This window comes from Anomalospiza imberbis, chromosome 13, assembly GCF_031753505.1.
Source record: "Anomalospiza imberbis isolate Cuckoo-Finch-1a 21T00152 chromosome 13, ASM3175350v1, whole genome shotgun sequence".
Classification (NCBI taxonomy): domain Eukaryota; kingdom Metazoa; phylum Chordata; class Aves; order Passeriformes; family Viduidae; genus Anomalospiza; species Anomalospiza imberbis.
The window spans coordinates 2,482,719-2,508,830 of record NC_089693.1 but is presented as its reverse complement, the minus strand read 5'-3'; the positions used below and the strand labels follow the sequence as shown (position 1 = coordinate 2,508,830).

Here is a 26,112-nt window from a genome sequence, read left to right as displayed (position 1 = left end):
AGCAGCGGGGGGGAGTGGGAAAGCTCCATGTCACGCAAACACAGCGACATCCCTGCCTGCATCTGGGATGCAACACAACACAGACCTCTGCCAGCAGATAAAGGAGTCTCTGCTTGCTGCCACCAGGAGCACAGCTCTCATCTGAAGCTTCTCAGAAAACACTGGGACTTCTTTTCCACACAGAAAAGTTTCAACATGAAAATGACAAACAACCCGGGGAGATCCAAGCTCCCTGATGTGTTACAGCTTCTGCTCTCCGAGACTCGGGGATGCTTCGTGGGAAGCGCAGTCCTGTGGGAAGGAGGCCCACAGGGAAGGAGAAGGGCAGCAAGCAAGGAAGACTCCAGCTCACAAGAACAACAACAGCAAACATTTCCAAACCAAAATGCTTGGGTTTGGCTTCATTCAATGAAAAGCTGAAGTCTTCCATGGAAAGCAGATGCTTTTTAACATTCTCCTCCACCCTTTAAATTGCTTGGCCCACAAGCAGCAGTGACAGAGATGTCTGGAGCAGAGCCATTTTATCATCCTCAGTCCATCTGTCAGAGGAGACAGAGCTGCATCACCACAGCCCGTGCACGACCGTGTCATTTATAACAGGGCTACTGAGGGCATCAGTCTGGGGGCTGCTAGCAAGGGAAGAGAGTAACAGAGGAAAATCGCTTGTCAGTGTATTTAGAAATCCTTGTGTGTGACCACTGGAAACACATAAAGGAAAGAAAAAGAACCACTGAATGGCCAATTGTACTCCTGCCTAATGGAGCTGTGAGCATGCAGAGGGGTCACACGATGACACCTTGACTGCACTATTACCCTGCTGTCCTGAAGGCAGGGACAAGGGGTCCAGGAGGTTCCTTTGTAACTCTCCCACCTTCCACTTCCACCATCCTGCACCTCCAGCACTATGTGTAACAGCTCAAGAAGAATCACAGTCCTAAATTTGAAGGAACTAATGATCTTAACCTGAAAATGACCAAGGGGACATCTCACAACTCTTCCCCACAATTCTTTGCAGGAATGAGTTCAAATCTCCAAGTTCTCAAAGACTTCCTGCCCTCAGTCTGTTCTCCAGTCCCCACACCTGTAAAATGTCACTCACTTGTTTCTGACTCCATATGGCATGGGCACAGTCCCTTCTTTGTGTCTATCAAACATGGAGCATCCAATCTCCACTGGAACCGCAGGCTGCCACAAGAATAACAATAAAGAATAATCCATGGAATGGTAAGTAATGAGTCAGCATGGGAACAGCCTGCAGGCACAGAGCAGCCAATGCGAGTGCCAACCAGCCAACACAAACCAGGATTCAGGAGCGTAACCTGAGGACAGAGGGACAAGCAGGCAACTGGAGGTCACAGCTACACAAACTTGCCCTGCAGTGCCAGCAGCCTCAGCCCAAGGGTCTGCCCCAGCCAACATCCCCAGCTCTGTGGTGACATGATATACTGCTAAACAAAAGGGATTCTTGAGGCATTTCTCACTCCCTCTCTTCAGTGAATAGGACTGCAAGTCATAGTGTCCAACCTAGAACACCCTGGGGAGCTTCCCCTTGCCAGGCTGGACAGGAATTTCCTTCCACAATGATTTTCTCTTTCCTGTGCCTCTCTTGCATTCCTTGCCATGGATTTTCACAGCCCCAACTTCACACAGCATGAGAGAAGAAAAGAGAAGGCAACAAAAGCAGCTGGTCACTGCAGGGTGCAAAGCTCCCACAACACTCTGTTCCAGGCAGGGTCCCTGGGGGTTTCCAGCTTTAATGGATGCTGGGGGAAGCTATTTGCAGCACACTGGACACCCACACCCACTCCACAGCCTCGACTAAAGGCATTTTGTGTACAAGCAGGGAGATGCACACACTCACAGCTGCTCCTGACTTGGTTTACATCCACTGTAGGCACCAGGCATGTGTGCACCACTCTAGCCATCAGGTACCTGAGACCTGCCCAGCTCCCTGGCTGCCCAGCCAGGTAACATCTCATCACCCTCCACGGGGCCTCTTGGCCACTGCAGCATAAAGGTGTTTCTTGGCCATATTCTTTTCACGCTTGATTATACACGTCGGAGTACAGAACGAAGCAATGGTGCTCAGGTGGCGCTTCCAGCAGGAATGGGGCAGTGCAGGGAGCAGGGTCTCCTGAGTGGGAGCACATCTCCCTCCAGTGCCCGCTCCCAGCAACAACAGCCTGTTGCTCCCGGCCACCTCTCGATCTCCTTCACCTGCCAGGTCACCCTCCCGGTCGGCACGGGTGACAACGCTGCTCTCCGGGTGGCTGCTTCCCAGTGACCCTTGCTTCCCTAGCCACATCCATCAAAAAAACAAATCCCTCACTGAATTTATCTCTCAGTGGCCGTTCCCCATCCAATTATGGAAATTCTACTGCCAGAACAGTCCATCTCCCACAAAGCTCTGTCTGTGACTGTAACTCTGCAGCTGGGCGCTGCCCACTCTGAGGGCCCCAAGCTCTCAGGCCGAGCCTCATGCGGCCAGGCCTTGGCACTGCCCTCTCCAGCCCCACTCTGCACGTATTCAAATCTTGGTGTAAGCCCTTGCAGGCAGGATTGCTGCTCTGGAAGAGAGGTCTGGATATGCTGCCCCCAGAAAGGCCTCACAAAAAAGGAACTTCCCCCACCCTGACCTGTTCTCAGGGGTAAGTCCCCATCACTGAAAACATTTGTTCCTTATTTAACTGAAAGAGCTGTAGGAAATACCTCACACTCTTCGGCTTGGGTCCAGACAGGCAGCCACATTCCACCAAAATCCAGAGATGTGGCTTGGCTGCAAACAAACAGCCTCTCCTCCAGCTGAGTGCTGATCTGCCACAGCACGCAGGGATGGCCACGGGCATGGCTTCAGCTCGTGGGGCTAGTAAAGCCAGCAGAAGACTTTGTGTTTCCCAAAGATCACACCTGCACTGCCTCTAGCAGGCCCATGGTCAGCCAGGTGCCCAACTCACCTTCCCTCCAGTGACACACGAGTGCATCGTTGATGCAAACGTGAAATCCCATGTGCTCACAATGCATTTGTTTTACTGAACCTCCTAATTACTTTACATGCTCTCCCAGGGCTACAAAGAGAGACATAAACAGATTAACTAAATTAGGCCAATTAAAGGTTCCCTAATGGAATGAAATGTTTCAGGCAAGCTTGAAAGAGGAAATGGGCAGGGAGGAACGAAAGACAGTGCAGTGTCAGGCAAACCAAGCAGGGCAGGAAAAGACTACTACAAAAAATAAGGTTCACAAAACCCCCACAATTTCACCTCTTGTTTATCCTCAAGAGTATTCCAGTGAACACACTATTTATGGAGACAGCTCCTTTTAGTCCAAGCAAAAGAGAATCCTGGAAGGCCACGTGTCTGCTCTAGACATCACACTTCCTCCCACCATCCACATGCCACAGCAACACGAATACCAGCTTTCTGCAGCACCAAGTTTGGCAGCAGCTTCTCAGACTGAGGGGTCACTGTCCCAGGAGATAAAAATGGGTGGTAGATTCATAGGGATCCCAAATTATATCCAACAGCCAAGGCTGAGCCAGTCAAGTTTTACAGAGAGGGGAAACGTGTGGCTGCCCAACACCAGCCCGCAGGCAAGACTTCTGGCACTGCAGAGCCAGGACAGGATCCCACCCTGGCTTCCCAGCAGCCACACGCCAAACAAAGGCTCTTGCTGGTGGTGGCAGCCCAGTCACCATGTGCATGGGTCCTTACCTTCCTCTTCCCATGGAAGATGTCCTCAGGGAGGCTCGTGTGGATGAGGCTGTGCACTTCTGCCAGCTCGGTGATGTCCCCCAGGGGCACGGGTGCATCTTCTGGTAGTGGAGACATGAGGGACTCGAGCTCATGTGAGTCCAAGGTGGCACTGGGAGAGGCCAACCCTTGCCTGCTCCGGTGGTAGTACGTGTGGTTGCCAGCAGCCTGGGAATCCAGGCCCGGCAGGGCCTCCCTGAGGGAAAACAAGCAAGAGTTGACATCTCAGCTGGTCCTTGTGCAAGTGACTAGGCCCAAGCCCTGCCCTGCCACTCCTGGGGATGTTCTTTATCATCACATCCCACTGTAACACCTTTCACTGCAGATGTATCTCTGCACCACCTTGGTTAATGCCAAAGTTCAGACAAATCCTGCTGTGGGATGCAAAGCTGTCCTTCTGCCAGCAAACCTCAACGGCAGGAGATACTTCAAGTCCCAGCACAAGCAGGTGCTCACCCACTCTGGTCCCCTGGTCCATGGACACCTGTGTCACTCCTGTCACCTCTGCTTTACAGGCTAGAGATGGAACAGGACAGGAAAGTTTAGTGGCCACATTAGGATGGGACTTCAGAAGCTGTTTGTTCCTAGCCCTGAGATCTGCTGTGAGCTCAAAGCTCTTCAGAACAACTGAGCTGTTTTCTGCTCATGGTCTTTCCAAATGCCCGTGGCTGGATCCAGATCCCTGGGATAGCAGAGGGCTTTGGGCTGTAACCAATCCTCCTTAAACCAGCCTGTCACTCACTGCAAAGCCTTTCGTCATTTTCCCAGATGGAAGTTAACAAACCATTTCCAAACATCCTTAGAGCTGTCCAACCTCAGAAGCAAAATACTACCCAAATTAACACACAGGTAATAAACTGGTTCTTCCATTTTCTTGGGGCTTTTTCTTTCTCTGAAAAAAACCTCTACTAGTCTAAGAATGCAAATTGAAGAGAAACTACTGAAAAAATAAATCGGTGAAAAGATTATACTAAATACACTCCTCATCCATCCACAGATCCAAGCTGTGCATTAACTGTCCCCTACACCACATCCCAAGCAGGCCAGCTGAACAGGGGATGCAGCTCACAGTGTTTTTGTCTCCTTCCACAGCAGGAGGAGGACCCCCTTTACCTGAGGCGTCACCCACCTGTGCTTGCTGTTGCGGAAGCTGGCACACATGCAGAAGAGAATGCAGAGCAGCCCCAGGCACACCCCCACGATGATCCCTGTCACAGAGTGGATATCCAGGACATCTAGGAGGGGAAGGAATGACAGCCACATCATTTCAACTGCTAGCAGGAAGAGGGTACAAAGTGTCTCACGTTCAGAGAAGCACAACCAAACAGGTTTAAAAGGCCCTTCTAACCCAGCTGTTGTGTGGTTCTGATTCTGTACACATAAACCAATAAAATTCCTTGGCAGTGACAATTTAGAGCAACTTAAAGCAAACTGGCATCCAGGCATATTCATTAATGTCATGCTACAGCAAGATGCAGGTTGCACGTGCCCTTCCAGAGGAACCAGGATGGGGAAGAGATGAAGTTTGGCTGTGGGATGGGTTCTGGAGCTGCACATCTGAGGGCTCTGCTGTGATCCTCTGCACTGCCCTGCAGAGAATCCTATCTCACGTCCTACACAGCAACACCGGGCAATTGCTCTGCAAACAGAAATGTCACTGCTGACAAATCAGTCACCAGGCATGCAATTCCCTTCCTGCCCTGGGGTAAGGAGGAATTCATACCAGACAGCTTCTCCCGGAGGGTGTGCACATCCTTAACGTTGGAATAGGGACCAGATCCCACCACTGTCTTCGCTCCCATCTTGAAGAAGTATCTGGTATCACTTTCCAGGCCATGCACTTCAGTGCTGAAGATGTTTCCTGACCAAAAGCAAATCAAAAGAGATTTAAAATGTTCTGTTTCAAGAGTATTCAGAGGCTACAGAAAAGAAGTTGTGGAATTTCTGGACCCTCAGAAGTGAGGGATTTTGTGACAATTTGGTACATTTCATACACCTCTTCAGTAATAATGAACTTCCTGCTTACAGATCCGAAAATACAGACTACTCGTGATGCTGCTGGCACGCGTTTTTCTAGGAATTGCTGGCTGCCAGGCTGCATCTGTAGGTTATTTCCTGGATGATAATGGCTATTTCAGTCCCAGACACACATGATTTCATGTCTCTCAGTAGCCATGTCCCTGGACTCTCTGCTATGACCAGGTACAGCATATGCTTCAAGAAAATTGCCAGGATGAGCTCTTGAATATTTATCTGTATGCAAAGTGAGGCAGAAATCAGGGCAGCAGGACTGAGCGACCAGGCTCCAGAGAGAGGAAAGGAGGCAGGAGGACTGTGGGGCATTACAGTACCTGGAGGAGGCTCACCTTCTCGTGTCAGCAAGGTCCACATGTCATCTGGCTGTGTGTTGTTGGCATTGTACAGGATGAGATACTCCACAATGATGCCATTGGGCTCCACAGGTGGGCACCAGTGCACCTGGACAGCGTAGGGGTTGAGAGGGTGCAGCCGCAGGTCAGACGGAGGAGTGGAGGGCCCTGGCAGAGACAAATAAAGAGCCAGCCTGAGCTGCAGGAAGAGGAGCAGAGCATTCATCCCCAGAGGCCCTCCCAGCATGGACTCAAGGCTGTCAGAGCTTCGAGGGGGTCTGAGATCACATCTCTCAGGAGCACATTGGGAGGGATCTGATAGAGACTCAAGGAAAGCCAGGAGAAATGAGGACTTGGTTCCCACAAACACTCACGGTCGGGCAGGGTGAAGCGCTCCACCACGCTGCCGAAGGGCCCATCGATGCCGACACCGTTGGACTGCACAGCAAACTCATACCTGGTGTAGGGCTTCAGCCCGCTAATGAGAATGTCTTCATCCGAGCTGCAGAGAGAGGACACGGCACAAGGCCGTGAACACCTGAGGGTTCTCCCACGTCACCTTGACACCTCACCAGGAACACTCTAAGAGATTATCCTAACTCTTTACAGTATTTGATTTTCCATCTCTTGCAGCCGTGTGAATGCAAGAACACTCAGCTCCCAGGGACAGAACAAAACAGTTCTCAGTCTCCAGGACCATTTCTGATGTACTTGCAGGGAAAAGTGGAAAACAGCCTGGTTAGAGGCTAAAAATGGGCACAAGTATACTGATGTAAAATACATCCCCAAATGATAAAACTGCTTAAACTCTAGCAATTTATAGACCCAAACTTATGAGTACCATCTCACAAATCATGAATGCATAATTTCACCCAGCCACGTTGTTAACAAGTGTGTAAGGTCCAACCACAGCAAAAACAAATGCAGAGACCAGTAAATGATTCCTTAGTATTCAAGTCAAGACACGTCCCACTGCTACATCTCAGCAGTCCTGAACATTATCTGTGACCATGGCAGATATTCCCAGCATATGGATCACCCAGGATTTTGCTAAATTCTGGAAATTCCATGCAACTTCCTCCTGCCCTGTGTTCATTCCTGACATGAACAACACATGGGAGATGAACCCTCTTTACCTGGTGTAGTACGTCACAAGAGAGGCGTTTTTCAGGCCCCAGGGGCTGAAGCGCACGGTGTAGTTGACAATTTTGACTGTTGTGAAGTCAGGTTTCTTCCAGCGGAGCCAGATGGAAGTTGAGCTGTTGGACTCTGCATAGACTTGGACTGGAGGCAGCGGAGGCCCCTTCTGCACAGGGGGATCTATGGTGCAGCACAAAAAGAGATGTGGAGGTGTACATGACAGTAATGCCACTCACACCCAGTGGAAGAACAACCCTAATGAGAAGGGGGATATTTTCCTCCTTTCTCTCCATCCCAATTCCTCCAATGCATTTTGCAATGACTATAAAAGAAAGTTCCCTTATGTTATGACCCTCCCTATTTTGGTGTTGTCCTTTTGGAAGCCCATCCTCTGTGATCCCTCCAGCCTTCCTCTGAAGCCATGTGCCGAGCAGAAGAGATACAACAACTGAAGGGCATTCCTCACCTACTGCTGTCGCAGGTGCCTTTTCCGTTTTGCCCTTCCAAACCGCCGCGTACCCATCTTCGTGCTTATTGAATGCCACCAGCTTCACCTCGTACAGCTTCCCAGGAGCTGGAAAAATCAGTCAGGGTTTGCCTTGGGTTATTTTTGTCACCAACCCTCCCTAGTCAGACACATTTTCTTTGATCCTGCCAGCTTTTCTCACCATCCAAGAAAGTAGCTTGAACACAATAAATACATTTTTGTTACCTTATACCTAAGTAAATATCACCTAATACCTAAATTACAGCAGGGAGTCCCCCTTCCACTTACAGGCTTCCCACACACAAACACTGTCTCACAGCTGGTGTATGTTATCAGCACAGCTGCTTTTTGGTTCTCCCCTTGCTTTTGACAGAATTTATCAGCAGGAAATGGACTTGCCCCAGCCCTCAAGGTTGACCAGTGTCCTGGCCTCTAGCAATCTACTCAGGATCTCTAGATCTTCCTCTCTTACAAGCTACTGAAGAAACCTACATAGGCTGACTCCTCTCTCCACCATGAAAGTGACTGCACTGCACTGTTTATTCCTGAGCAGTGAGGACATTCTCTCCTCCCCCAAAATGCACCTCCCATTTCTGAAGTCCTTTCTGATTTATTCACTGCTGTGAGGATCTTCCTTCCAGCAAGTCCTCAAATGCCCCATTAAGTCACTGGCAGCCTTTGTTGCATGGTGTCTATTTTGCCTTCACAGTAGAGCTTCCCAATTTGCAATCAGAAAAGCAACAATGCACAGAAAACCCACACCAAAAACCTGAGGGTTCTCATTGCATGCTCTTCCCATCAGAGAGCCTCACACTGTGGGGAATCTCAAACTGAGCTGCAGGACAGGGCGTTCTGTCTCCAAGCAGTGCTGCCCTGCTCCAAAAACCACTTCCCTCTTCCCTTCATCAGCTTCTTCATTTTTAATGGAGATGTTTAATCAAAGAAACAACTTGGGAGATAAAAATTCTCAAAGAAGACATTCCCTGCAGCAGCCAGCCCCTTCAGGAGCTCAGCCAGAACAGTCCACACTGCCTTTTGTTGCCTTGGCTGCAGCACATTGATGAAGTTTGTTAATTTGGGACGTGCCTCTTCATTCCCTGCCCTCACAGATCACTGCTCTCTTTGCCAGACAACGTAAGCAGAATGAAACCTTTCTTATTGATGCCAGTTTTATTATTACTGCCCTGATTACACTCCCAAAGGCTGATGGTACCAATTACCAAAGGCTTTCTCTGCTCCACAACACACGCTCGCGCTCGGAATATAAAAACAGTTCAGCTACATTTTTTCTCCCCCAAAGAATCCCAAAAGCAAACAGAGTTTTGTCTGCCTCCAAGACAGCCTGATCTGCATTTCCACACTCTCCAGCCACAGAAAAATGTTTTAAACCCACACAAGGGGGATAAGGCCAAGAAGCACTCAACCTCCAAAGGGTTGGGACCACAGGCTCAGTGGAACAAAGAACCCCCAGCCCATCTCTTGCCAGCACCGCACTCTCCTTCTGGCTGAGCCTTGGGCTGGGCTTCACTGGGACACGAGCACATCATGGACAATGCGATCCAAAACGATGAGGAAAAGCTCACAGATGTGAGACAGCTGTGGGCAGCTCCTGTTGGAGAATGGAGTGAAGGAAAGGACAAGTCCTCTGTCTCCATTCCTGGGCAGGATCAATACAGCAGCTGCTCACACAAGACGCCAGGGGAGCTCGACTGCAAGATCAAGCACCTTACATCCTGAAAATAGGGGTATTTTGGATTTCTCAGAGGATTGGCTTCAATTTTTATACACAGGCCCAGATGTTCAAGCTCTTAGAACAGGCAGACATAAAACTCTATCAAACTGTCAAGAAGCTGGTAGACAGCATGAAAACAGATGTATTTCACTGCATTCCATCATACATTAAATATAAGCAGAATAATCTAGTCCAGATCATTTTAAATCACTAATCTGGATGGCTGCATAATATATCCAATATGCTAAATATGTTGCTTCACTCAGCATTTCGAGGTGTTCATATTGGCCAAGTGCCAGAAGCCATACTTTCCTTTTAGTGGGAAAACACCCTGATTTCCAGAGAACTACTTCCAAAGGAATGCAATCTTCCTTCATGGGAATGTGGAAGACAGGATCAGATCCCTACCATTTATTTTTCACATAAGTTATGGCCCTGGTAGTTGCACCTCAGTACAGGGAGTAAGTGCTAGAACACTGATGGAAGTCACTAAGAACTTCTCAGAGAAAACCCCTCCTGGTGATTCAGGAAAGCTTCCTTCTGATTTTGTGGACTGATGAAATTGCTGTGTGCTCTTGACCAGCTGCCAGCCTCTCCCACAGGACTTCAGCACACACTCTCAGACAAGACACGTGGTGCCATTAGTGATACCATTCTAAGGAGACACGGTTTGCTCCAGAGATTACCATGAGATGGGAGAAGTCTTCTCTTTCAAACCGCAAATCAAGGCAAGGGGCAGAGTGCTGGCTTCAGTGACACTATGGAGCTGTGGAGCCAAGGGACATGTAGTGACCACTCTAGACCTTGTCTGCACTGACACGAAACACACCGCACCTGAGCTCAGCCTGGTATGCCCAGTGCCCAGCCTGGGATTTCCTGACACCACTTCAAACACCAGAACAGGCTTCCTAGAGCAGTGGTCGGTGCCTCAAGCGTGTCAGTATCTAAAAGACATTTGGGCGGAATTTGCTTTCATTTTTGGTCAACACTGAGGTAGCCAGGCAGCTGGACTCAATGACTCTTGAAGATAATCACAAGAGACAGTGTTGGGTATTTGCTTTTATAGAGGGCTCTGAGGAGAGATTTCCAGTGCTGTGATTTCCAGGCAGACACCCCTGATCTGGGGAATCCCCCCAGCTAATTCCCCATCAGCCCAGATCACATTAGAGCTGCCAGCCCTTCCTGAGATTGCTACCGTTCTGTCTCCAACCTGCAGCCCTAAGTACTGGTACAGGGCAGCTCTGCGCCACAAAACGAAACCCTTCTAAATCCCAACCACCCCTCCTTGTTTTATGTGCAGAGCCCCTCCCTGCCTCAGCACAGCCACATTCCTGACCCTTCCTTCACTGTACGTGTGCAGGAGCACATCATTCAACAGCACAAGGGGAGCAGAGAGAACGTCCTGGGCTGGGAGACACGCGAGCCTGCGCTCCTGACACAGCGATAGCCGATACACAGCCGCCAAATCATACGGAAACCATCAGGGCTTGACGGATGCCCGAATTCAAGGAAGTAATTACAGAAGAACAAGCAGCCTTCTCAGCATCATCGTGCCAGAGCATTTGGAACCAATTCAGCCCACTCCCAGCCCCTGCATCTATTGACTTGCCAGTGGTTGGAGCGGCACGTGATGATGTTCACATGTGGTTTCCTGTGGGCAATAATTACAGACCTAAATTCTTCAGAGAAACTCATCACTGTTAACACTCTCAATGGCAAGATGGCTGTGACAGAACTGGGAACTCCACTTAGAGATGGCACAAACAGTCCTTCCAGGTGCTGCAGCCTGGCCTTTACACTGTGCATAATATATATGCTACAAGTGTAAGATGAACCAGCACAACAGACATGCACCCTACAGTCTCCACTCACTGGGCAGTAACAGGGTGAAGCATAAAGTGGGGGATGGAAGAACTCTAGGAAGCAGAAAGCCTCTTTCAAGGATGCATCTGCCAGGAGTCACTCCTCTCTCCATCCTGTATCAACAGGTAAATCAATTCATTAGTACAATCAGATGTTAGGAACACAACCCCTTGTGGGAAATGCCAAGCACAGTGAGCCAGGCAGGCAGGTCTCACTGCTGCTCAGATCTTCTCCAGTCATGGACACTCACTCTTCTTTTAGTGGGAGGTGGAGGAGAATACTGGGCTAAAATTAGTATGCCGTGAATTATCCCATCTCTGCATTTTAATACAGAGAGATTTCAAACAGCATGCAATTATGGAGCTCCTTAGAAACAGACAGGGAAAGAGAGATAATTGTCCTGACTGGAGATTTCAATCTTGGCACTCTTTATAGTGACACAATAAAAACACTAATTAATTAAGAACTACTTATTAGCATATACAAAGTATATTGGTATCTTGGTTAAAATCCCTGCTAAATTGGCATTAGAAATTTCTGTGCTTTAAACTCTGCTCAATCCAAGCCTCAAGAGCCCCAGTCCAGAAAGGATTTTGGATGATCTTAAAACACCTCAGATGGTCCTGGCCCTATGTATCTCCAGTCATGCAAACAACTCTTGGGAGCATCCGGGGATGCTACAAAGTGCAAGAGACAGGCCCTGGGTTTCCACACCAAGTGCCAGGAAGATGCAGCCAGCTAACCTAGTCGAGTCAGCTCGTACTGCTTCACTTTCTTCTTTAGTTTTATGGGTCCTACATCCCAGCTCTCATCTTCAGCACCGTCCAAAGGGCTCTCATCACTGGACTCCTCTGGGCCCACCTCTCTGTAGTAGAGCTTGTAGCCAGATATCTGGGCATGGTTTGCTGGGGGCTGCCACGTTATCAGGAGAGACTCCATCTTCGCTCGGACTTTTAATTCTGTTGGGGCAAATGGAACTGGAAGAAGAAGAAGACAAGAGAAAAAGATTGAGCCACATGTCTCCATTTCCCTGGTCTACTGAATCCTCCTGGTCCTCAGTAGTGAGGGAAGAGTGTGAGGAAAAGGCTGTCCTGAGTGGGATGTCTCCACTCCCTGACAGTGTAGAGTGGGACAGTCACACTCTACCACTGACTTTCCCAGCTGGGTGATACAGGAAACAACGATGCCACAAAGCCACTGTGGGGGGTTCTCAGCGTGTTCTGAGATATCACCATCTTTAACCACTGCTGGAGTCTGGCATGGGCTTGGCTCTGTTTGGCAAGGTGGTCTATTCACTCCCAAATGTCGTAACATTGGGATCAGGAGCTCTGTTTGTTTTTTGGTTTTTTTTTAAGAACTTTCACAGCTGCACATGGAGGGTGCAAAGCCCCACTGCCCGGGCAAGCAGTGAGATGTACAGGGGCTGCTGAGCAGCAAGGTAAAGGTGAGCATTTTGGTCTGACAAAACCAATGGCTGTAATTCCCAAAGGAAAATGCCTGAAGTTCCCCACACCCTGTCCCAAATCCCAGGCATTCCCCAGCCTCCTACCATGTGTCTGGTTGTCTCTGTCAGGAGTCCGATGCTGGGTCCACTCGGAAGGGGCCCCATATCCCACACTGGTGCTGGCTGCGATCCGAACTTTGTACACTTTGTTGGGATGGAGTGAGTACAGGGTGATCTGGGTCTCATTTCCTCCCACTTCGATGGAGGTGACCTGATCTGCTGGAACCAAGGGGACACCACTGAAAACAGGGATTTCCCAGCCAAAGGGAAGTACAGCTGAACAGCCACAAGCCTCGTTACCCCATCGGGGTCTGCACGCCCTGGGATGGCTTGGCTTTGCCCAGAGCAGTTTTATGCCACCAGAAAAAAAACTGTAAGGCTGGGCAGAGCTGATATTCTGACTGACAACTCCCTTCATTGCATTCCAAACCGCAGGCTGCCTTTAACACCACAGAGCCTGCCCAGAGGGAGCTGTCAGAAACCTTGCTCTGATGATGTGACGGTGGAACAAGAGCACAGCTAATGGGAGCTGATGGCATGTTCCATTGCTTCTCACTGCTGTATTTAAACCCTCACCTTAATGTGAACCAGAACTGTCCAGCAGCCCTGCTTTCCGCACAATTCACGCCCTCATCCACACCGGACAGAGGCTTTACTGCTCCCTCTTCAGCCCACCCAAGTTCATAAGGGAGGTAACAGGAAATTTAAACTGAGAGTAGCCTGGGATTTTCACTGTATCAGCTAACTGGTTTTGCTGAAGATTCATGTTTAGAGTACACAGAGGTGGTGATTTCAACTTCCCTTGGTGTTAACTCAGCCAGGAGCACTGTCCCTGCTATGTAACAGCGTACTGCTGAGTGTGATCCCTGGATTGCACGTGTTTCCAAGGTTTTATGGTGCCACTGAGCCATGTGCAGGCTCAAGGCAAAAGAACCAGAGCCAGGAGTTACAGCACAGACTGCTAAGCCAGTTCAAATACATGGGAACATGTCCAGCACCTCATCACACTCGCCATCCTTCTCTCAGGAAGAATCATGACCCTGGGAAGTGAGACGCTGCAGAGCTTTGACAGTTTTAAGAGCAAATACCCAGAAGGATTTGCAAAGCAAGCACACGTGGAATTGGAACAGCCACATCCAGCAGACGTAAATGTTATCATCCCTGCTGAACCCTGCTTAGTGTGCCTGACAATGTAAATAAAATCAGATAAAACTCGGTAATAGAGCAACACAACCTGGACAGGATATTTAGGGTTTGTTGGTTTTTTTTTTTTTTTTTTTTTTCCACAAGGATCACTTTGATTAGACTCCATTTTAAGGAAATTGAAAGCATTTACTCCTCTTCCCCAAGCAGCATAAAGCTCTTTCCCCAAAACACAGTGCAGATGGCAGTGAAGGGCTACTCATGCAGACATTTCTGGGACAGCACAAACATGGGTCAGGCCATTCTCCTGGGGACACAGCTCCTCCATAACCACACAGAAAGGCACCTCGAGGTGGTGTGAAGTAGCACTGCCATAACCACCAGACAGAGCCAGGCTATGAAATGGTTCTCCTCCCTTGGGTAAATGGGTCCCTGTTTTCAGCTTTGCACCACCTGCCCTTCACCTCACGGGCTGTTAATACCACTGGAGCAGTCAACACAACCCCCAACCGGTGTTTCCCTCACCTTCCTTGAGGGTGCAGTAGTCGATCTTGTACTTGGTTATCTTGCCGTTACTCAGCTCGGGAGGAGGAGGCAGCCACGTCACGCGGATGTCACCAGGAGTCATGCTCGACAGGGACAGCTGAGGGGCTGCACTGGGAACTGGGTAAACAACCAAGAGAAGTCAGCAAAGACCAGAGCAACACCTCAACACATCTCTGCCAGCTCTCTGGGCTGGTTGGAGGCCACTGCCTTGGTTCTACCACAGCCACCGGTGATTTGGTGTCTGTCCTGCAGGAACCAACACACCACAGCCCTTCAGGGGTGTCTGGGAGGGGAGATGCTTGACTGCTCCACTTCCAGGCTGACCAGAGCCTGCTGGCCCCAGCCACGCTGCTCCCAGGGACCCGTGTCCAGGGCAGACTGGGCAGGGTGGCACACGCCAGCTCTCAGCTTGTGCTGTACTGTGGAGCACGAAGGAGACACAAAACCAAATGGCTCACAGATCCAAACTGCAGCCTGGGAATCCTCATTCCCTTGAGAACCACAGCTCTGGGCTGCAGGCAGCTTTCATGCTTTCAACTCAGCCTTTCAGGCTTCAGACACACACATGGGACCATGCAGGTCACCGTGTCAGGAGTATTAAAAGCACATAATGCACAAGAGGTCTGCCAAAACCATCTCTGCTTGCCTCTGTCCTGCAGCCTGTTGAAAGCTGCGCAGGGCCTCCCGTTGGGCAGCTGTGCTTCTGGCACTCTGCCTTTACTGCTCACAAAATGCTATGTGATAAATGGTAAAATCAACACAAACTACTGGCTCTTAAGGGGTCTGACCTCAAGGCTCCTCCCACCCCCACAAATTGCAATAGATGTTTCTTCTGAGTTGAAATCCAGTCTGGCCCAGAGTGAAGCTTAGAGCAATGTCACATGGGTTAGGTGAAAGCCCTTAGGAGCTGCCTGCAATTCCCAAAGGATTCTCATGGGCTCCACCATCAGCCAGGGTATTTTCATATCCTTCATCACCCAAGCTGATGATGAGGCCAGGGTGCAGGTTTAGGTTTCCAGGAGCTGCTACCACTCTCTGTAGCACATTCAGTGCTCACCATGAACCAGGTCAAGAACATTTCCTAGGCACCAGTACCCATCTAATTCAACGCACCATCCTCCAGGGTCTGGACAACGATGGAAGAGGATGTCCGGCTGGCTCCGAGCTGGGAATATGCAACCACATAGAAGACGTAGTTGGTGTTTGGTTCCAGATCCTTGACTTGCAGCTCAGTTGTGTCGTTATTGACAGCAAACTGGTATTCCACATTATCTGTTCCTAGAGCCAAGGAAACACTGATCAGCAGGTCACTGAACTGCCAAGTCACTCCTGAAAAAATCACTTAATTCACAAGGTCAACAGACTAAATCCACTTCAAAAATCACTGTATATTTTCCAGTTTCCCCAGCACCTGCACAGCCTCATCTCTTATGTGAGTTTTTTGGGCAGAAACTCCAATGCCTCAACATTAATGTCTCCATTTAGACTCAAACTCCTTAATCCATGCTGAAGCAGCTGCAGTTACGAGTTTAATTTTCAGAAGAGCTCTGGCAACAGCTCAGCAAGAGCACTGGCTTGTTGGCTGTTTGGGAACACAGACCCCAAGAGAGCCAGTGCCGCACTTCAGATTCTGGGTGTGGATAATTTAGTGATTGCCCCTGTACACGATGCAGCTGGTTGTATCACTGTTAGCAATTGCACTCTTTGCATACAAAATCATCGAGTATAAAATCAGCAGTGCCTGGTCCCATAGAATCCAGACAACTCAGCTATGTGGACACGCTACAGCCAATCAAGAAGCTAGAATATGTTGGCTAATGCACAGACACTGTCGCTGCCTGATGCTGACTCCAGGAGAAAATTCCTTTAGCTGAAATGAAAAGGGAATTGCCTCACACTTGTCACTAGCTGGAGAAGGAGGTCAGCCTGTGCCTTGTACCTTTGACAGAGCTGTGCTGCCTAGGGAGGTGACACCTACCCACAGCCCGCTGGTAGTGCAAGGAGAAGCCGATGATCTGCTCGCTGTTGTGCTCCGGCCGCTCCCAGGACACGAGGACGGTGGTGCTGGAGAGGGACACGGCCGAGACCTTCTTGGGAGCGCTGGGCAAACCCTCCCGCACGATCACCGAGAGCTTGGCGGTGGCACAGGCCATGCCCAGGCTGTTCTCAGCCACACACTGGTAGTAGCCAGCATCCTCCAGGCCGATCTGGTTGATGACGAGGGTGCCGCTGCTCTGCACCTTCACGCGCCCGTTGGAGAGAATGGGCTCCCCGTTCTTCAGCCAGTGGATGGTGGGGGCTGGCTCTCCCTCTGCCTTGCACACAAACCTGGCTGTGCTGGCTCGGGTGCGGGAGATGGTTTCAGGAGCCTGGGAGATGCTGGGAGTAGCTGGGAGGAGAGAGGAAAAATTAATGCTGGAAGGAGGAGGAAAAGATAGCAAAGCAAATCCCTTCTCCTCCCCACTCGGTGCTATGTTTTATTCAGTAGCAGCTTTGCTTACAAGATGGGATTTGCCAGGCAGACTCTAGAGGCTTAATTTAGACTGTGTCCAAAAGGAAAAATAAATTCTGTATCAATCATGTGCTGCATTCCCTGATCCTAGGCTGTTCTCCCTGCTGGCTTCCAGGATACTGAAAGTTAATTGCTGATAGAGATTTCCAAGGGGGAACCCTGGAGAACAAGAATAAGGCATAAAACGGTTCAGTAAATACCAGGAACTAAACCCCAAATTAAAGAGGTGACACTCCCACTGAGAGCAATCCCAGCTCGGGCTTCCTGGCTCTAACCTGGCTCCCATTTTACCCAGCACGGGCCACAAAGGCCACAAACCCTTGGGGATCTCCTGGATGTTGATTCATGCGACCCACAGCAAGCTGGTCAGCATTTGTACCTGAGAATTTGCCTGCTCTCTACTCACCGAGGATGCGGAGCTCAGCTGCGGCGGTAACGAACTGCCGGGTCTGGGGTTTGTTGGCTCGGCACACGTACACCCCGGAGTGATGGGGCTGGCTGGAAGGAATGAGGAGATTTGTCCGGCCCAGCACAATCACATCCGTGGAAATGGACTTTCCATCTGCAGGAAGAAATGTGCACAAATGTGGGAGGGAGCCCTAGGCTGCCCTTTATGAGGGCTTTGTAAGCAATGCCAGGATCACAGCTGGGGAGCAGAGAGACCCCCCCAAACCCCAGCCCAGACAAGATTCCTGCTGGGACACTCCTCAGTGCTTGACAGCCAGCTCAAGCCAACATTGCCTCAAGGTTTAGTTTAGCCTGTAATAATCCAAAAAAGTTCTGGTTTGGATCAAAACAGTCTCTGATGCTTAGGGTGTGTCTGCAGTGAGAGCCCTAGGAATAGCACATTCAAGGGAAAGCTGTGCTAACACACGGTTTGGAAAAGCTGCTGGATCTGCCTGCTGACCCCTATCACGAGCACAGGCACTCATTCCTGCAATGTCAGCAAGACTGTTGAATCACTGACAGCTCAGAGGCTTCTCCTCCTCCTCAGTGTCCTGGATGTGAACTCAAATTTACTGAGCTTCCTGATCCACTCCTTGTTCACAGCTTGGCTGTGAGATGTCAAAAAGACACCTGGTACTCCCTGGCACTCTGGTGTTTATGTCAGAGACATGGGCCACGAGCTGCCTTCTCCCCATTCTCCAGGCTGGGTGCTCAGCACTGCTGAGTAGGGAAGGAGGAAAGGGCAGCTCCATATCACTTGGCCAGAAGCCAAGATGTCCTTCTACAACTTCAAGCAGCCCTGGGCTCCTCAGCGTCACAGACAGGACAGAGGCTGGTGCTGGGCACTGCATATTCTCAGCATCACTCTGAGGTGGGTAACTCAGGGATATGGCATTGGTACCTCTGAGAGCGTGTGGGAGACAAAGCCAAGAGCTGGGGAAAAGCTGAGGAAAGGCTTGGATGGGAGGTCTGGCACAAGTCTACAGACTGGGAGAACCAGCCAATATGTGCAGTACCTGTGCACCACCAGACCTTGTCCCTCTCCACCTGCAGAAGCACCTCTTCAGCACTGCCCACCTTTACCTGTCCAGCTTCAGCTGAGCCTGGAGCTCACACAGAACAAACTCCCCACCTCCACTGTGAACACCTGCACTGACTTAGCACTATCAGCAGGGAATGTGGCTGAGAGCAGATCCTCTGCCCTCTCCCTGTATTCTGGGGGGTCTTCAGATGGCCTCACAGTTCAGTGGCTGCACACTGCGAGCACACAGTCTGCACATCCTGTTTGCACTGGAGCGGTTGGTTGCAAAACTGACTCCAGATGGTAACAATTAGCTGACACCACCAAGGCTGGCAAGAGCCAAACTGGCAACCTGGAGGTACATCCTCGGTATTCCCCACATGACTGATGGTCCAGTAACCCAGCCTGCTCCTTCATGAAGGCTTGGAAATAAACTTGTGTCACTCAGCATGACTTGCACTGTTACTCCATCCTTTTAAATTGAAGAGTCCACCCAAGGAATGAGACTGGGACCAAGCAAACACTTGAAAATAAAGCATGGAAAGAACTGGTTCACCAATCCTTCCCTCTCCACCCCTGTCTTCCTTCCTTATGAAAAGCTCTCATAATGATAACTAACTCTAATATTTATTTTACCATGGGCATCAGCAGCTCTCAGTAAAGCAGTAAGTGATCTAGCATGGGAATGCTGAGCATTTGTAATTGTACAGTGCATGGGATAAACTAGAAACATTTCTGCCATAACATTTAAGCCTTGCTTACTTCATTTCTGAAGTGGTATCCCCTCTGAGGTTTTTTTTGCTCCTTTTTTGTGGGAAAGAGTAAATATTTTTATATGCTAAAATCACTGCCTGTGGACAAATCTGGGCTGAAAACCAACCACAATAAATGGTTACAGGGGAGAAGAGTCTTAAATGGTGACCTGGATATATGAAAATGACTGAGAACCTTTTCTAGGGGAGAATCAACCTCTTAGCTGAGAATGTATTCAGTCAGAGCCTTTGAAACACATGTGATGGATGTGACTCTCAGTGAAGTGACACTGGCATCCAGCTTATGACTTTGGCTATCAGCCCTGGGTAGCATCTGCCAGCCCAGCTCATTCATACACCTCTGATGAGACCTAAACGGCTCCTCGATCCTTCCATTCAACAAAAACCTCCCAGTAACAGTTCCAGTCACTCCAAGGATTAACAGATCTTATCAAGTTTTATAATGCTGCAAGATAATACAAGCTATTTCTCCAGTGCAATGGCAGATTCCACAGAATCCCCAGTGGAGCCTGGGGAGGAGTGGCACCTGACCCCATCTCATGACCTTTACTGCTCCAGGTCACATGAGAAAGACTAATTTAGATCAAAAGGCATCCAGGCACAGGTCAAACAACTATAAATTGAATTGTGTGCTTTGTAACCTTCAAGATTTAATTAATAATTTCACTTTAGCAAGGACACCCCACACTGTGACACCGCCTGTGTCATTAGGTATCGACGTTACAAGCACCCTTCCTGTGCCAGATTTTTCCACTCTATTAATTAACAGATTTTTAGGCTGTAGTATCCACAGGTTCCTATGGACAACAGAAAGGCCGTCCTGTCCCTCATACTCACCTTGTCGTATCCAGGAGACAAAGGGAGTGGGATCAGCAGCTGCCATACACTCCATCACCACGCTCTCCCCGGCCACCACCGTGGTGTTCTCTGGAGCAGCAACGATGGTGACATCTCCTCCTGCTGGCTGGGAACCTAAAGTCAAAAATTTTAAAAAAGTCTGTCCTTCCAAGATGCAAAGTTCCCAGGAAAAAAGAGCATGTAGAGTCCTGGCTCCCTAGCTGTGCTTCCCTGGGCAGTCTCACGTGTGAAAATGGCTCAGGCCCAGCTGGGGGAGAAAAACAGGTCTTGCTTTTATATGACTATGGAATTTTTACTAAAGAAACAAACAATCTGCCCAGCAAAATTTACTCTAATCATATGGGTCCTAATAACAGGATTTTCACATGGAAAACAAATAGAATTTCAACCCAACATCCTCATGAACTGTTGCTACATGGTTGTTTGCTCATTAGATGAAACAAGGCATTGCTGTCCTCAAACGGAGCAACACCAACACTCACCCTCCGCCAAGGCACTGGAGCAGCTCAGAAAGAATCCAGCCACTTGGCTAAAGAAATTCTAATAGCCAGATGCTGGACTGTAAACTGCAACACAGAGAGGTCATGGCTGCATCCTGGCCTTCACCTGACAGCACAAAAACTGATCAATCATCCCACATCTGGAGGAGACAGTGCTGTGTAGCTTGTACGTGCGCAGACCAAGAGCCAGCACTTAAATCAAGCAAGGTTTACAGGAAGGTCTCCAGGCTGCATTGCACAATGCCTTGAGAATGGGATGGGGATATTCTGCTTGAAATGAACCTTCTGCCTGTGTCTGCCCACTGCTGAGCAGAGGTTAAGGGAAGGTTAAGGAAATGCCTTTGCAGCGGCCAAATTTCTGTTGTCAGATGAAAACAACCGGAGCACTCTTGAGCAGACCAGAGCGTTCATGACCCTCACCAGTTCCTCCAGCTCTCTCAAATACCTCTAACTCTGGGGGACACTTTTGTTGCTGTCCTCATGAAGGGAGAAACAACTGTAGAGGAGTCACGTAGTACTAGTAACAAAGTTATTGGCAGCAGGTCTCAAACAAATAAAAGCAGGACCTTTCTGAACTCAGTGTATCAAGATGCTGCAGAGTTCAAAACCCAAGAGATTCAGACAAGCTCAAAAAGGACACATTTCCAGGACTGTTAAATATGGTCTCATTACAGTCCCCAGCCCAAAATGTTCCTGACTGGGATACTCTGACTGGGATTCTGATTGTCAGATGCTGAGGGAGATGTCCAAGGAAAGCACCATGTCCTCCCTGCCCAGTTTCTTCAGATGCTGTCCTCTAGCACCTGCTCTGGTCACTTCTGGAGACCCTCACTGGCCATTCATGCAGCATCCAAACAATTCACTCATATCTGAATTCCTTGGGGATATAAACCAGTGGAGCTTCAGCCTCACAGGCAGAGCTGCCTGCATGGCAGGAGGCCACACAGGGCTGCACTGAATGTGCTGTGCTCAGCCCAGCCCCAGGCTCGGTGCCAGTCAGTCTAAGCAGGGCAGTCTTGCCAAAGCATTGGTTCCACGCTGAAATGTTCTCGCCGTCCATACGTGCGTGAAAGGGATTTCCATCTCTAGAATTACTGGGCACAGTCAAAAGGAGCCAGCAGAATCCCTGAGGCACCAAGGGAAACTGGGAGCGAGCAGGAGCCAGTGCTTGTCCAGCAGATGGAAGCAGAGACCGAGGAGTGCCCACAGTGCCTGACCTGGGGCAGTGGCCGGACCACGCTGACCTGCAATCCCAGCCCTGGGCAAACACCAGCAGGAGGAGCTGCCCTGGGGCAGGGAACAGCCAAGCCAGCTGTCCTCCTTCCAGTGGAATGAGTACCCTACACAGAGGGATTGCTGTGGACAGGCAAACCCAGGCTCCTTCTGGGCTGGCCAGGGCTTTGCTCCATCAGGTCCATTGCTGCTCCCATTGTCCACATCCACGGACACCTTCAGCCTCACAGCCAGCACACCTGGCTGCAGCAGGAAAACTTGGGGGACAGCACGGGGACAGGAAGAAAACTCAGCAGATATAGATTCTGAGAACTCACTGACAATCAGATCAAAATCCTGGTCACTCTGAACTACTGAGAGAGAAAATGGGCTTAATGCAAAAACTGGTACAAGAGCTTCCACCCCAGGTATGTAAACTCAAGGATCAGAGAAACTCAAGGCTCTCTGCAACAGCAGCTTTCTTTTAACTCCAGCTCTAGTTCAACAAAGCACTAAAATCCACAAGAAATCATTAGTCCTGCACAAGAACTGAGCACAGGGACTTCAGTGAGGCCCAGTTTGATGGGTGAGGCTGCTCTACACATTGTTAATACAAGGTCTCTACCCCATACAGCACACAGGGATGAGGCAACGTCAGAGAAAGAACAAGGAGAAGGAGCTTTCCAGCCAGGATTTGGAAGGAAACACATGAAAGAGCATCAGAAACAAAGGCAAAGGGTTTTACAGCAGCTACTGCAGGGAAGGCCACAGTGCTGGAAAGACACCGGAGAACCCAGTAAGTTGTGATGAGTGAGCTGGGGAAAGTGGTGCAAAGGAGCCAGGTGAGGAGCTGCTCTGTGCTTAGCAGGGCTGGATGTGGTCACACATCTCCCACACAGCCTAGGCTCAGGCTCAGCTCACCCTGCACAGGGCTCAGCGAGCCAAATCTGCCCACCCTGGACACCAATCACTCCCTGCAGGGCCATGGCAGCTTCTGATGAAAAGGAGCAGGGCAGCAGCTGACACCAAATATCCTGGGAGCAGGAATATCCATGGTAGGACATCCAGCCTACCCTGGGAGTGAGATTCTTTACCCAACACCACCAGCTGCCACGTACCTGCTGGGCAGGACGTGGCTGAGGCATGTCTGTGTGCAAAAAGCTGCCTTTTTCTGCACTGCTGGGGGAAAAAATAAATCTAGAGGAAAAAAAAAAAATAACACCAGCCAGATGGTAATATATTCCCTGCCAGATTTCCAAGCAGCTTTCTCTACCAAGATTAGAGCAGAGAAAGAGAGAAAGCTGCTTAAACCCGACTGAAACACTCATCTGCTCCATCAGGTACATGGCCCCAGTACTGGCAAAGGTACTTTACAGGTTCACCTGAAGGCACTTGTCCTGTATCACTTGGTCCCTGACAGCTGCCTGGTAGTGCTGCCAGTCACTAGGAGAGGGGTTTTACCTTAGTTTCAGCCTTGAAAAACTATTGGGAAGATTTATTAGTCCAAGCCCCGTATCTGATTATTGCTGAAAATTATATTACAAACATAAACAGCTCTGCTTGCTTTCTCAGTGCATTCCTGGGTGTGTGCATGGATGAATGCCCCTTACACTTCTGGCTCACACAAACACATTTCTCTCCAGCTTTGTATTCCATTGTGGGTGTCTCAGAGCAAGTCCACAAGTCAAGTTTTTCTTCAAACTGAGCCCCTTTCGAGCATTTTCCCCTTGCCACCTCTCTAGGCTGGTTGGACACAAGTTCACCCCTATAAACTGTGTTTCAATGGGGAGTTCCAAAGAACAGTACTCAGCTAACCAGGGAAACTTCCACAGAGGGGATTCCAACACACATCGAAGAGTAAAACCAACGTGAAGCTTTTTGTCTCCACTGCCATTAAGACAATTTCAGGTCAAGAGGGAATATTGTCAGAACAAAAGGAAAAAAAGAGCTGCAGTTTCCAAGACATCTTTCACTGCCTGAACAAAACAGGTCATGAATGCACCTGCGCCATGCTGGCTGCTCTGGGGCATTAAAAGCTTTCACAGAGCTGCTATTTAAAACTTGGGCTTTGAGATTTCTCCCCCTCTGCCAGCTTTGTTTTGTCTCTCTAAGCAGCAGAACTGCTCCAGGCAAAAGCTTTGCACAGCCCAAGGCACAACCCATGGATTCACATCAAAACTCTCCATCACTGAGGCCTTTGTGGACTTTCTGCCCTTCTGAATCAGATGGATCAATTTTACTCTCTTTTCACATATGGGGTGCCAGGAATGGCTCTGGGATCACTGTGAGTAGTGCACAGAACTGAGGGAAATTCTCAGGGCACTGAAAGAGTTTGAGAAGGCAGCTCTCTTCCTGCACAGTTTGTTAAACCCTGCACAGGGAGACAACAAAGGTGCTACCACAGACCAAGAGCCCAGACTTACTGATCAGCTGCAAAAATATTTCAAAATATTGCCTGCAGTTTACTGTTTCCAAATGACTCACTACAGAGGACTTCTCAGTTTATGTGTTTTTCTAGTTTCTGTCATGAGACAGGGGAGTCAGGCCAAACCTGGGTATTCTACTTTGTTGTACCGCTGCTCTCACAGGCAACCCTCAGTGCCTGGAGCTGGGTTCAAGGCAGGCACAGAGGAAATATAACAAAGCATTTATGATGATGTGTGTTATAAATGGAAAAGGAGGTGGGGAGGGGAGCACAAGGAGCCTGTGAGTGAGTGGCCAGACACACCTCAGCACACTCCAGTTGTGTCATTTCACAGTGAAGGTGAACTCTGAGCAGGGATGTCAAGGGAGGCACCAAGGGGAGCCGACTGGGACAAAGCTCAAAATGTTTATTTGAGCTTATGGCTTGAGTTATAATATCTATCAGTGATTTCCATCTCCAAGAGTTCATAACTTGGCTCTGCCTCTAATGCATCCATAATTCAAGAGCGATCCTCTCCCGCCTCCCTGCTCTTGTCAGTGCAGAGTATCAGCAAAGAATTCAGGCAGTGCAACAGGAGGAAAATGCTTTATGTTCAGGCAATTTGTGATGGTCGTTTGCAGTGACAAGAGGATGACTTCTTGGATGGGAACTAACACCTCTCTCCCGATTCCACAAACACCCTGCCTTGGCTAAAGTGCTGGAAGGTTAAACATGACTTGCATGGCGACACATTCAGCTCTCAGCTGTCAGCAGGTCAAGATTTGGAGATCTCTGACAATCAAGCAACAATCTTCTGTTCTGCGAACTTTCTCACCCTCTCTGGAGGAGGAGCATGAAACCTTATTCATCCCTGCGAGCCTCCTCTGGGAATAGATGCTAGCACTGAGCAGCTGTTCATTAGAGAAAGTCAATGCTGTCACTGCTGTTATTCTGCAGACAATAAAGGAGCAAATTACCCATTGCAAAGCACACACCTTCAAAAATGTGGGCGCTGTGTTTGCAGAGCATGTCCTACTCCCACTCCCCAGCTCTCTCCCTTTTCCTGAAAAACTCACAGACCTCCTGGACTGCTAGGGAAGAAGCTGACAGCAACTGTGCAGGAGAAAAACATCTGCCAGACCTGCCTTTCTCCTCCCTTTACACTGCCATGGAAATTTATCTGTAATTTATTTCTACTTCAGGACAGGATAACTAGCATGTAAAATCTCTAGGCAAGACTCCTGCCCAGTTGTATCCAAACACACGGAATATTTGCTTTTGAAGCAATATAAACAATGTCAGATCTCATACCTGAGCACGTTTACCAATAGGCATTTCTGCTTTTCTGACTGTTCTCACCTGAAAATGGCGACGCACAGCTTTGTGAACAGGAAAGCAAAAAGAACTGGCACAAGGGAATTTTCATAAGTGACTAGAGAAGGTGAGTGGTGCCCTTTTAACACCCTAAATCAGGCGTTCCCAAGTGTCTTAAGTCAAAAACTGCCTCCTCTTATCCCCAGATGCAAGCACATATCCTTTCTGAAACTTACCATTTACTTTTTGGGGTTTTTCTCCCACCTTTGCTGTACCAGTGCCTTTGGCGGTTTGGATCCAAGTTTTCCTGTCACTGAAGGATGGGATGACTTTTGGTTACCAGATTATGGACTCAATTCCCCAACTTTAGTGCTCTCAGAACTCCTCCTCTGCAGCCTTTGGTCCCCAAGCCTTGCAGGATCTTTTAGGTGTGTGTCTCAGCAGAAACCACAGCACAGACAGTGCTTTGGTACTGGGACTGCAGAGGTTGTCCCAGTACAACGTGTCAGCACCAGTGCTCAGAAATGTCCTTACACTT

At 49.3% G+C, this 26,112-nt stretch overlaps 1 protein-coding gene across 5 annotated transcripts in view; it reads right to left on the bottom strand.

Moving 5' to 3' along the window:
- The window catches only part of IGDCC4 (immunoglobulin superfamily DCC subclass member 4), an 88,463-nt gene that overhangs the window by 9,553 nt on the left and 52,798 nt on the right, over positions 1–26,112 (bottom strand). For 4 of the 5 annotated variants that reach the window (XR_011003604.1, XM_068203542.1, XM_068203544.1 and 1 more), the window contains exons 5-18: positions 20,124–20,258; positions 17,452–17,607; positions 16,512–16,922; positions 15,647–15,811; positions 14,513–14,650; positions 12,890–13,063; positions 12,084–12,317; positions 7,725–7,832; positions 7,255–7,438; positions 6,493–6,620; positions 6,116–6,286; positions 5,473–5,610; positions 4,879–4,984; positions 3,711–3,945 (exon numbers count right to left, since the gene is read on the bottom strand). Coding sequence is in view for 4 of the 5 variants with exons in the window: in XM_068203542.1 (XP_068059643.1) it covers positions 3,711–3,945; positions 4,879–4,984; positions 5,473–5,610; positions 6,116–6,286; positions 6,493–6,620; positions 7,255–7,438; positions 7,725–7,832; positions 12,084–12,317; positions 12,890–13,063; positions 14,513–14,650; positions 15,647–15,811; positions 16,512–16,922; positions 17,452–17,607; positions 20,124–20,258 (2,483 nt within the window). In the remaining variant the exon portion in view is untranslated. The remainder of the gene's footprint in view (positions 1–3,710; positions 3,946–4,878; positions 4,985–5,472; positions 5,611–6,115; positions 6,287–6,492; positions 6,621–7,254; positions 7,439–7,724; positions 7,833–12,083; positions 12,318–12,889; positions 13,064–14,512; positions 14,651–15,646; positions 15,812–16,511; positions 16,923–17,451; positions 17,608–20,123; positions 20,259–26,112) is intronic. The other variant, XM_068203543.1, reaches the window with a different exon arrangement.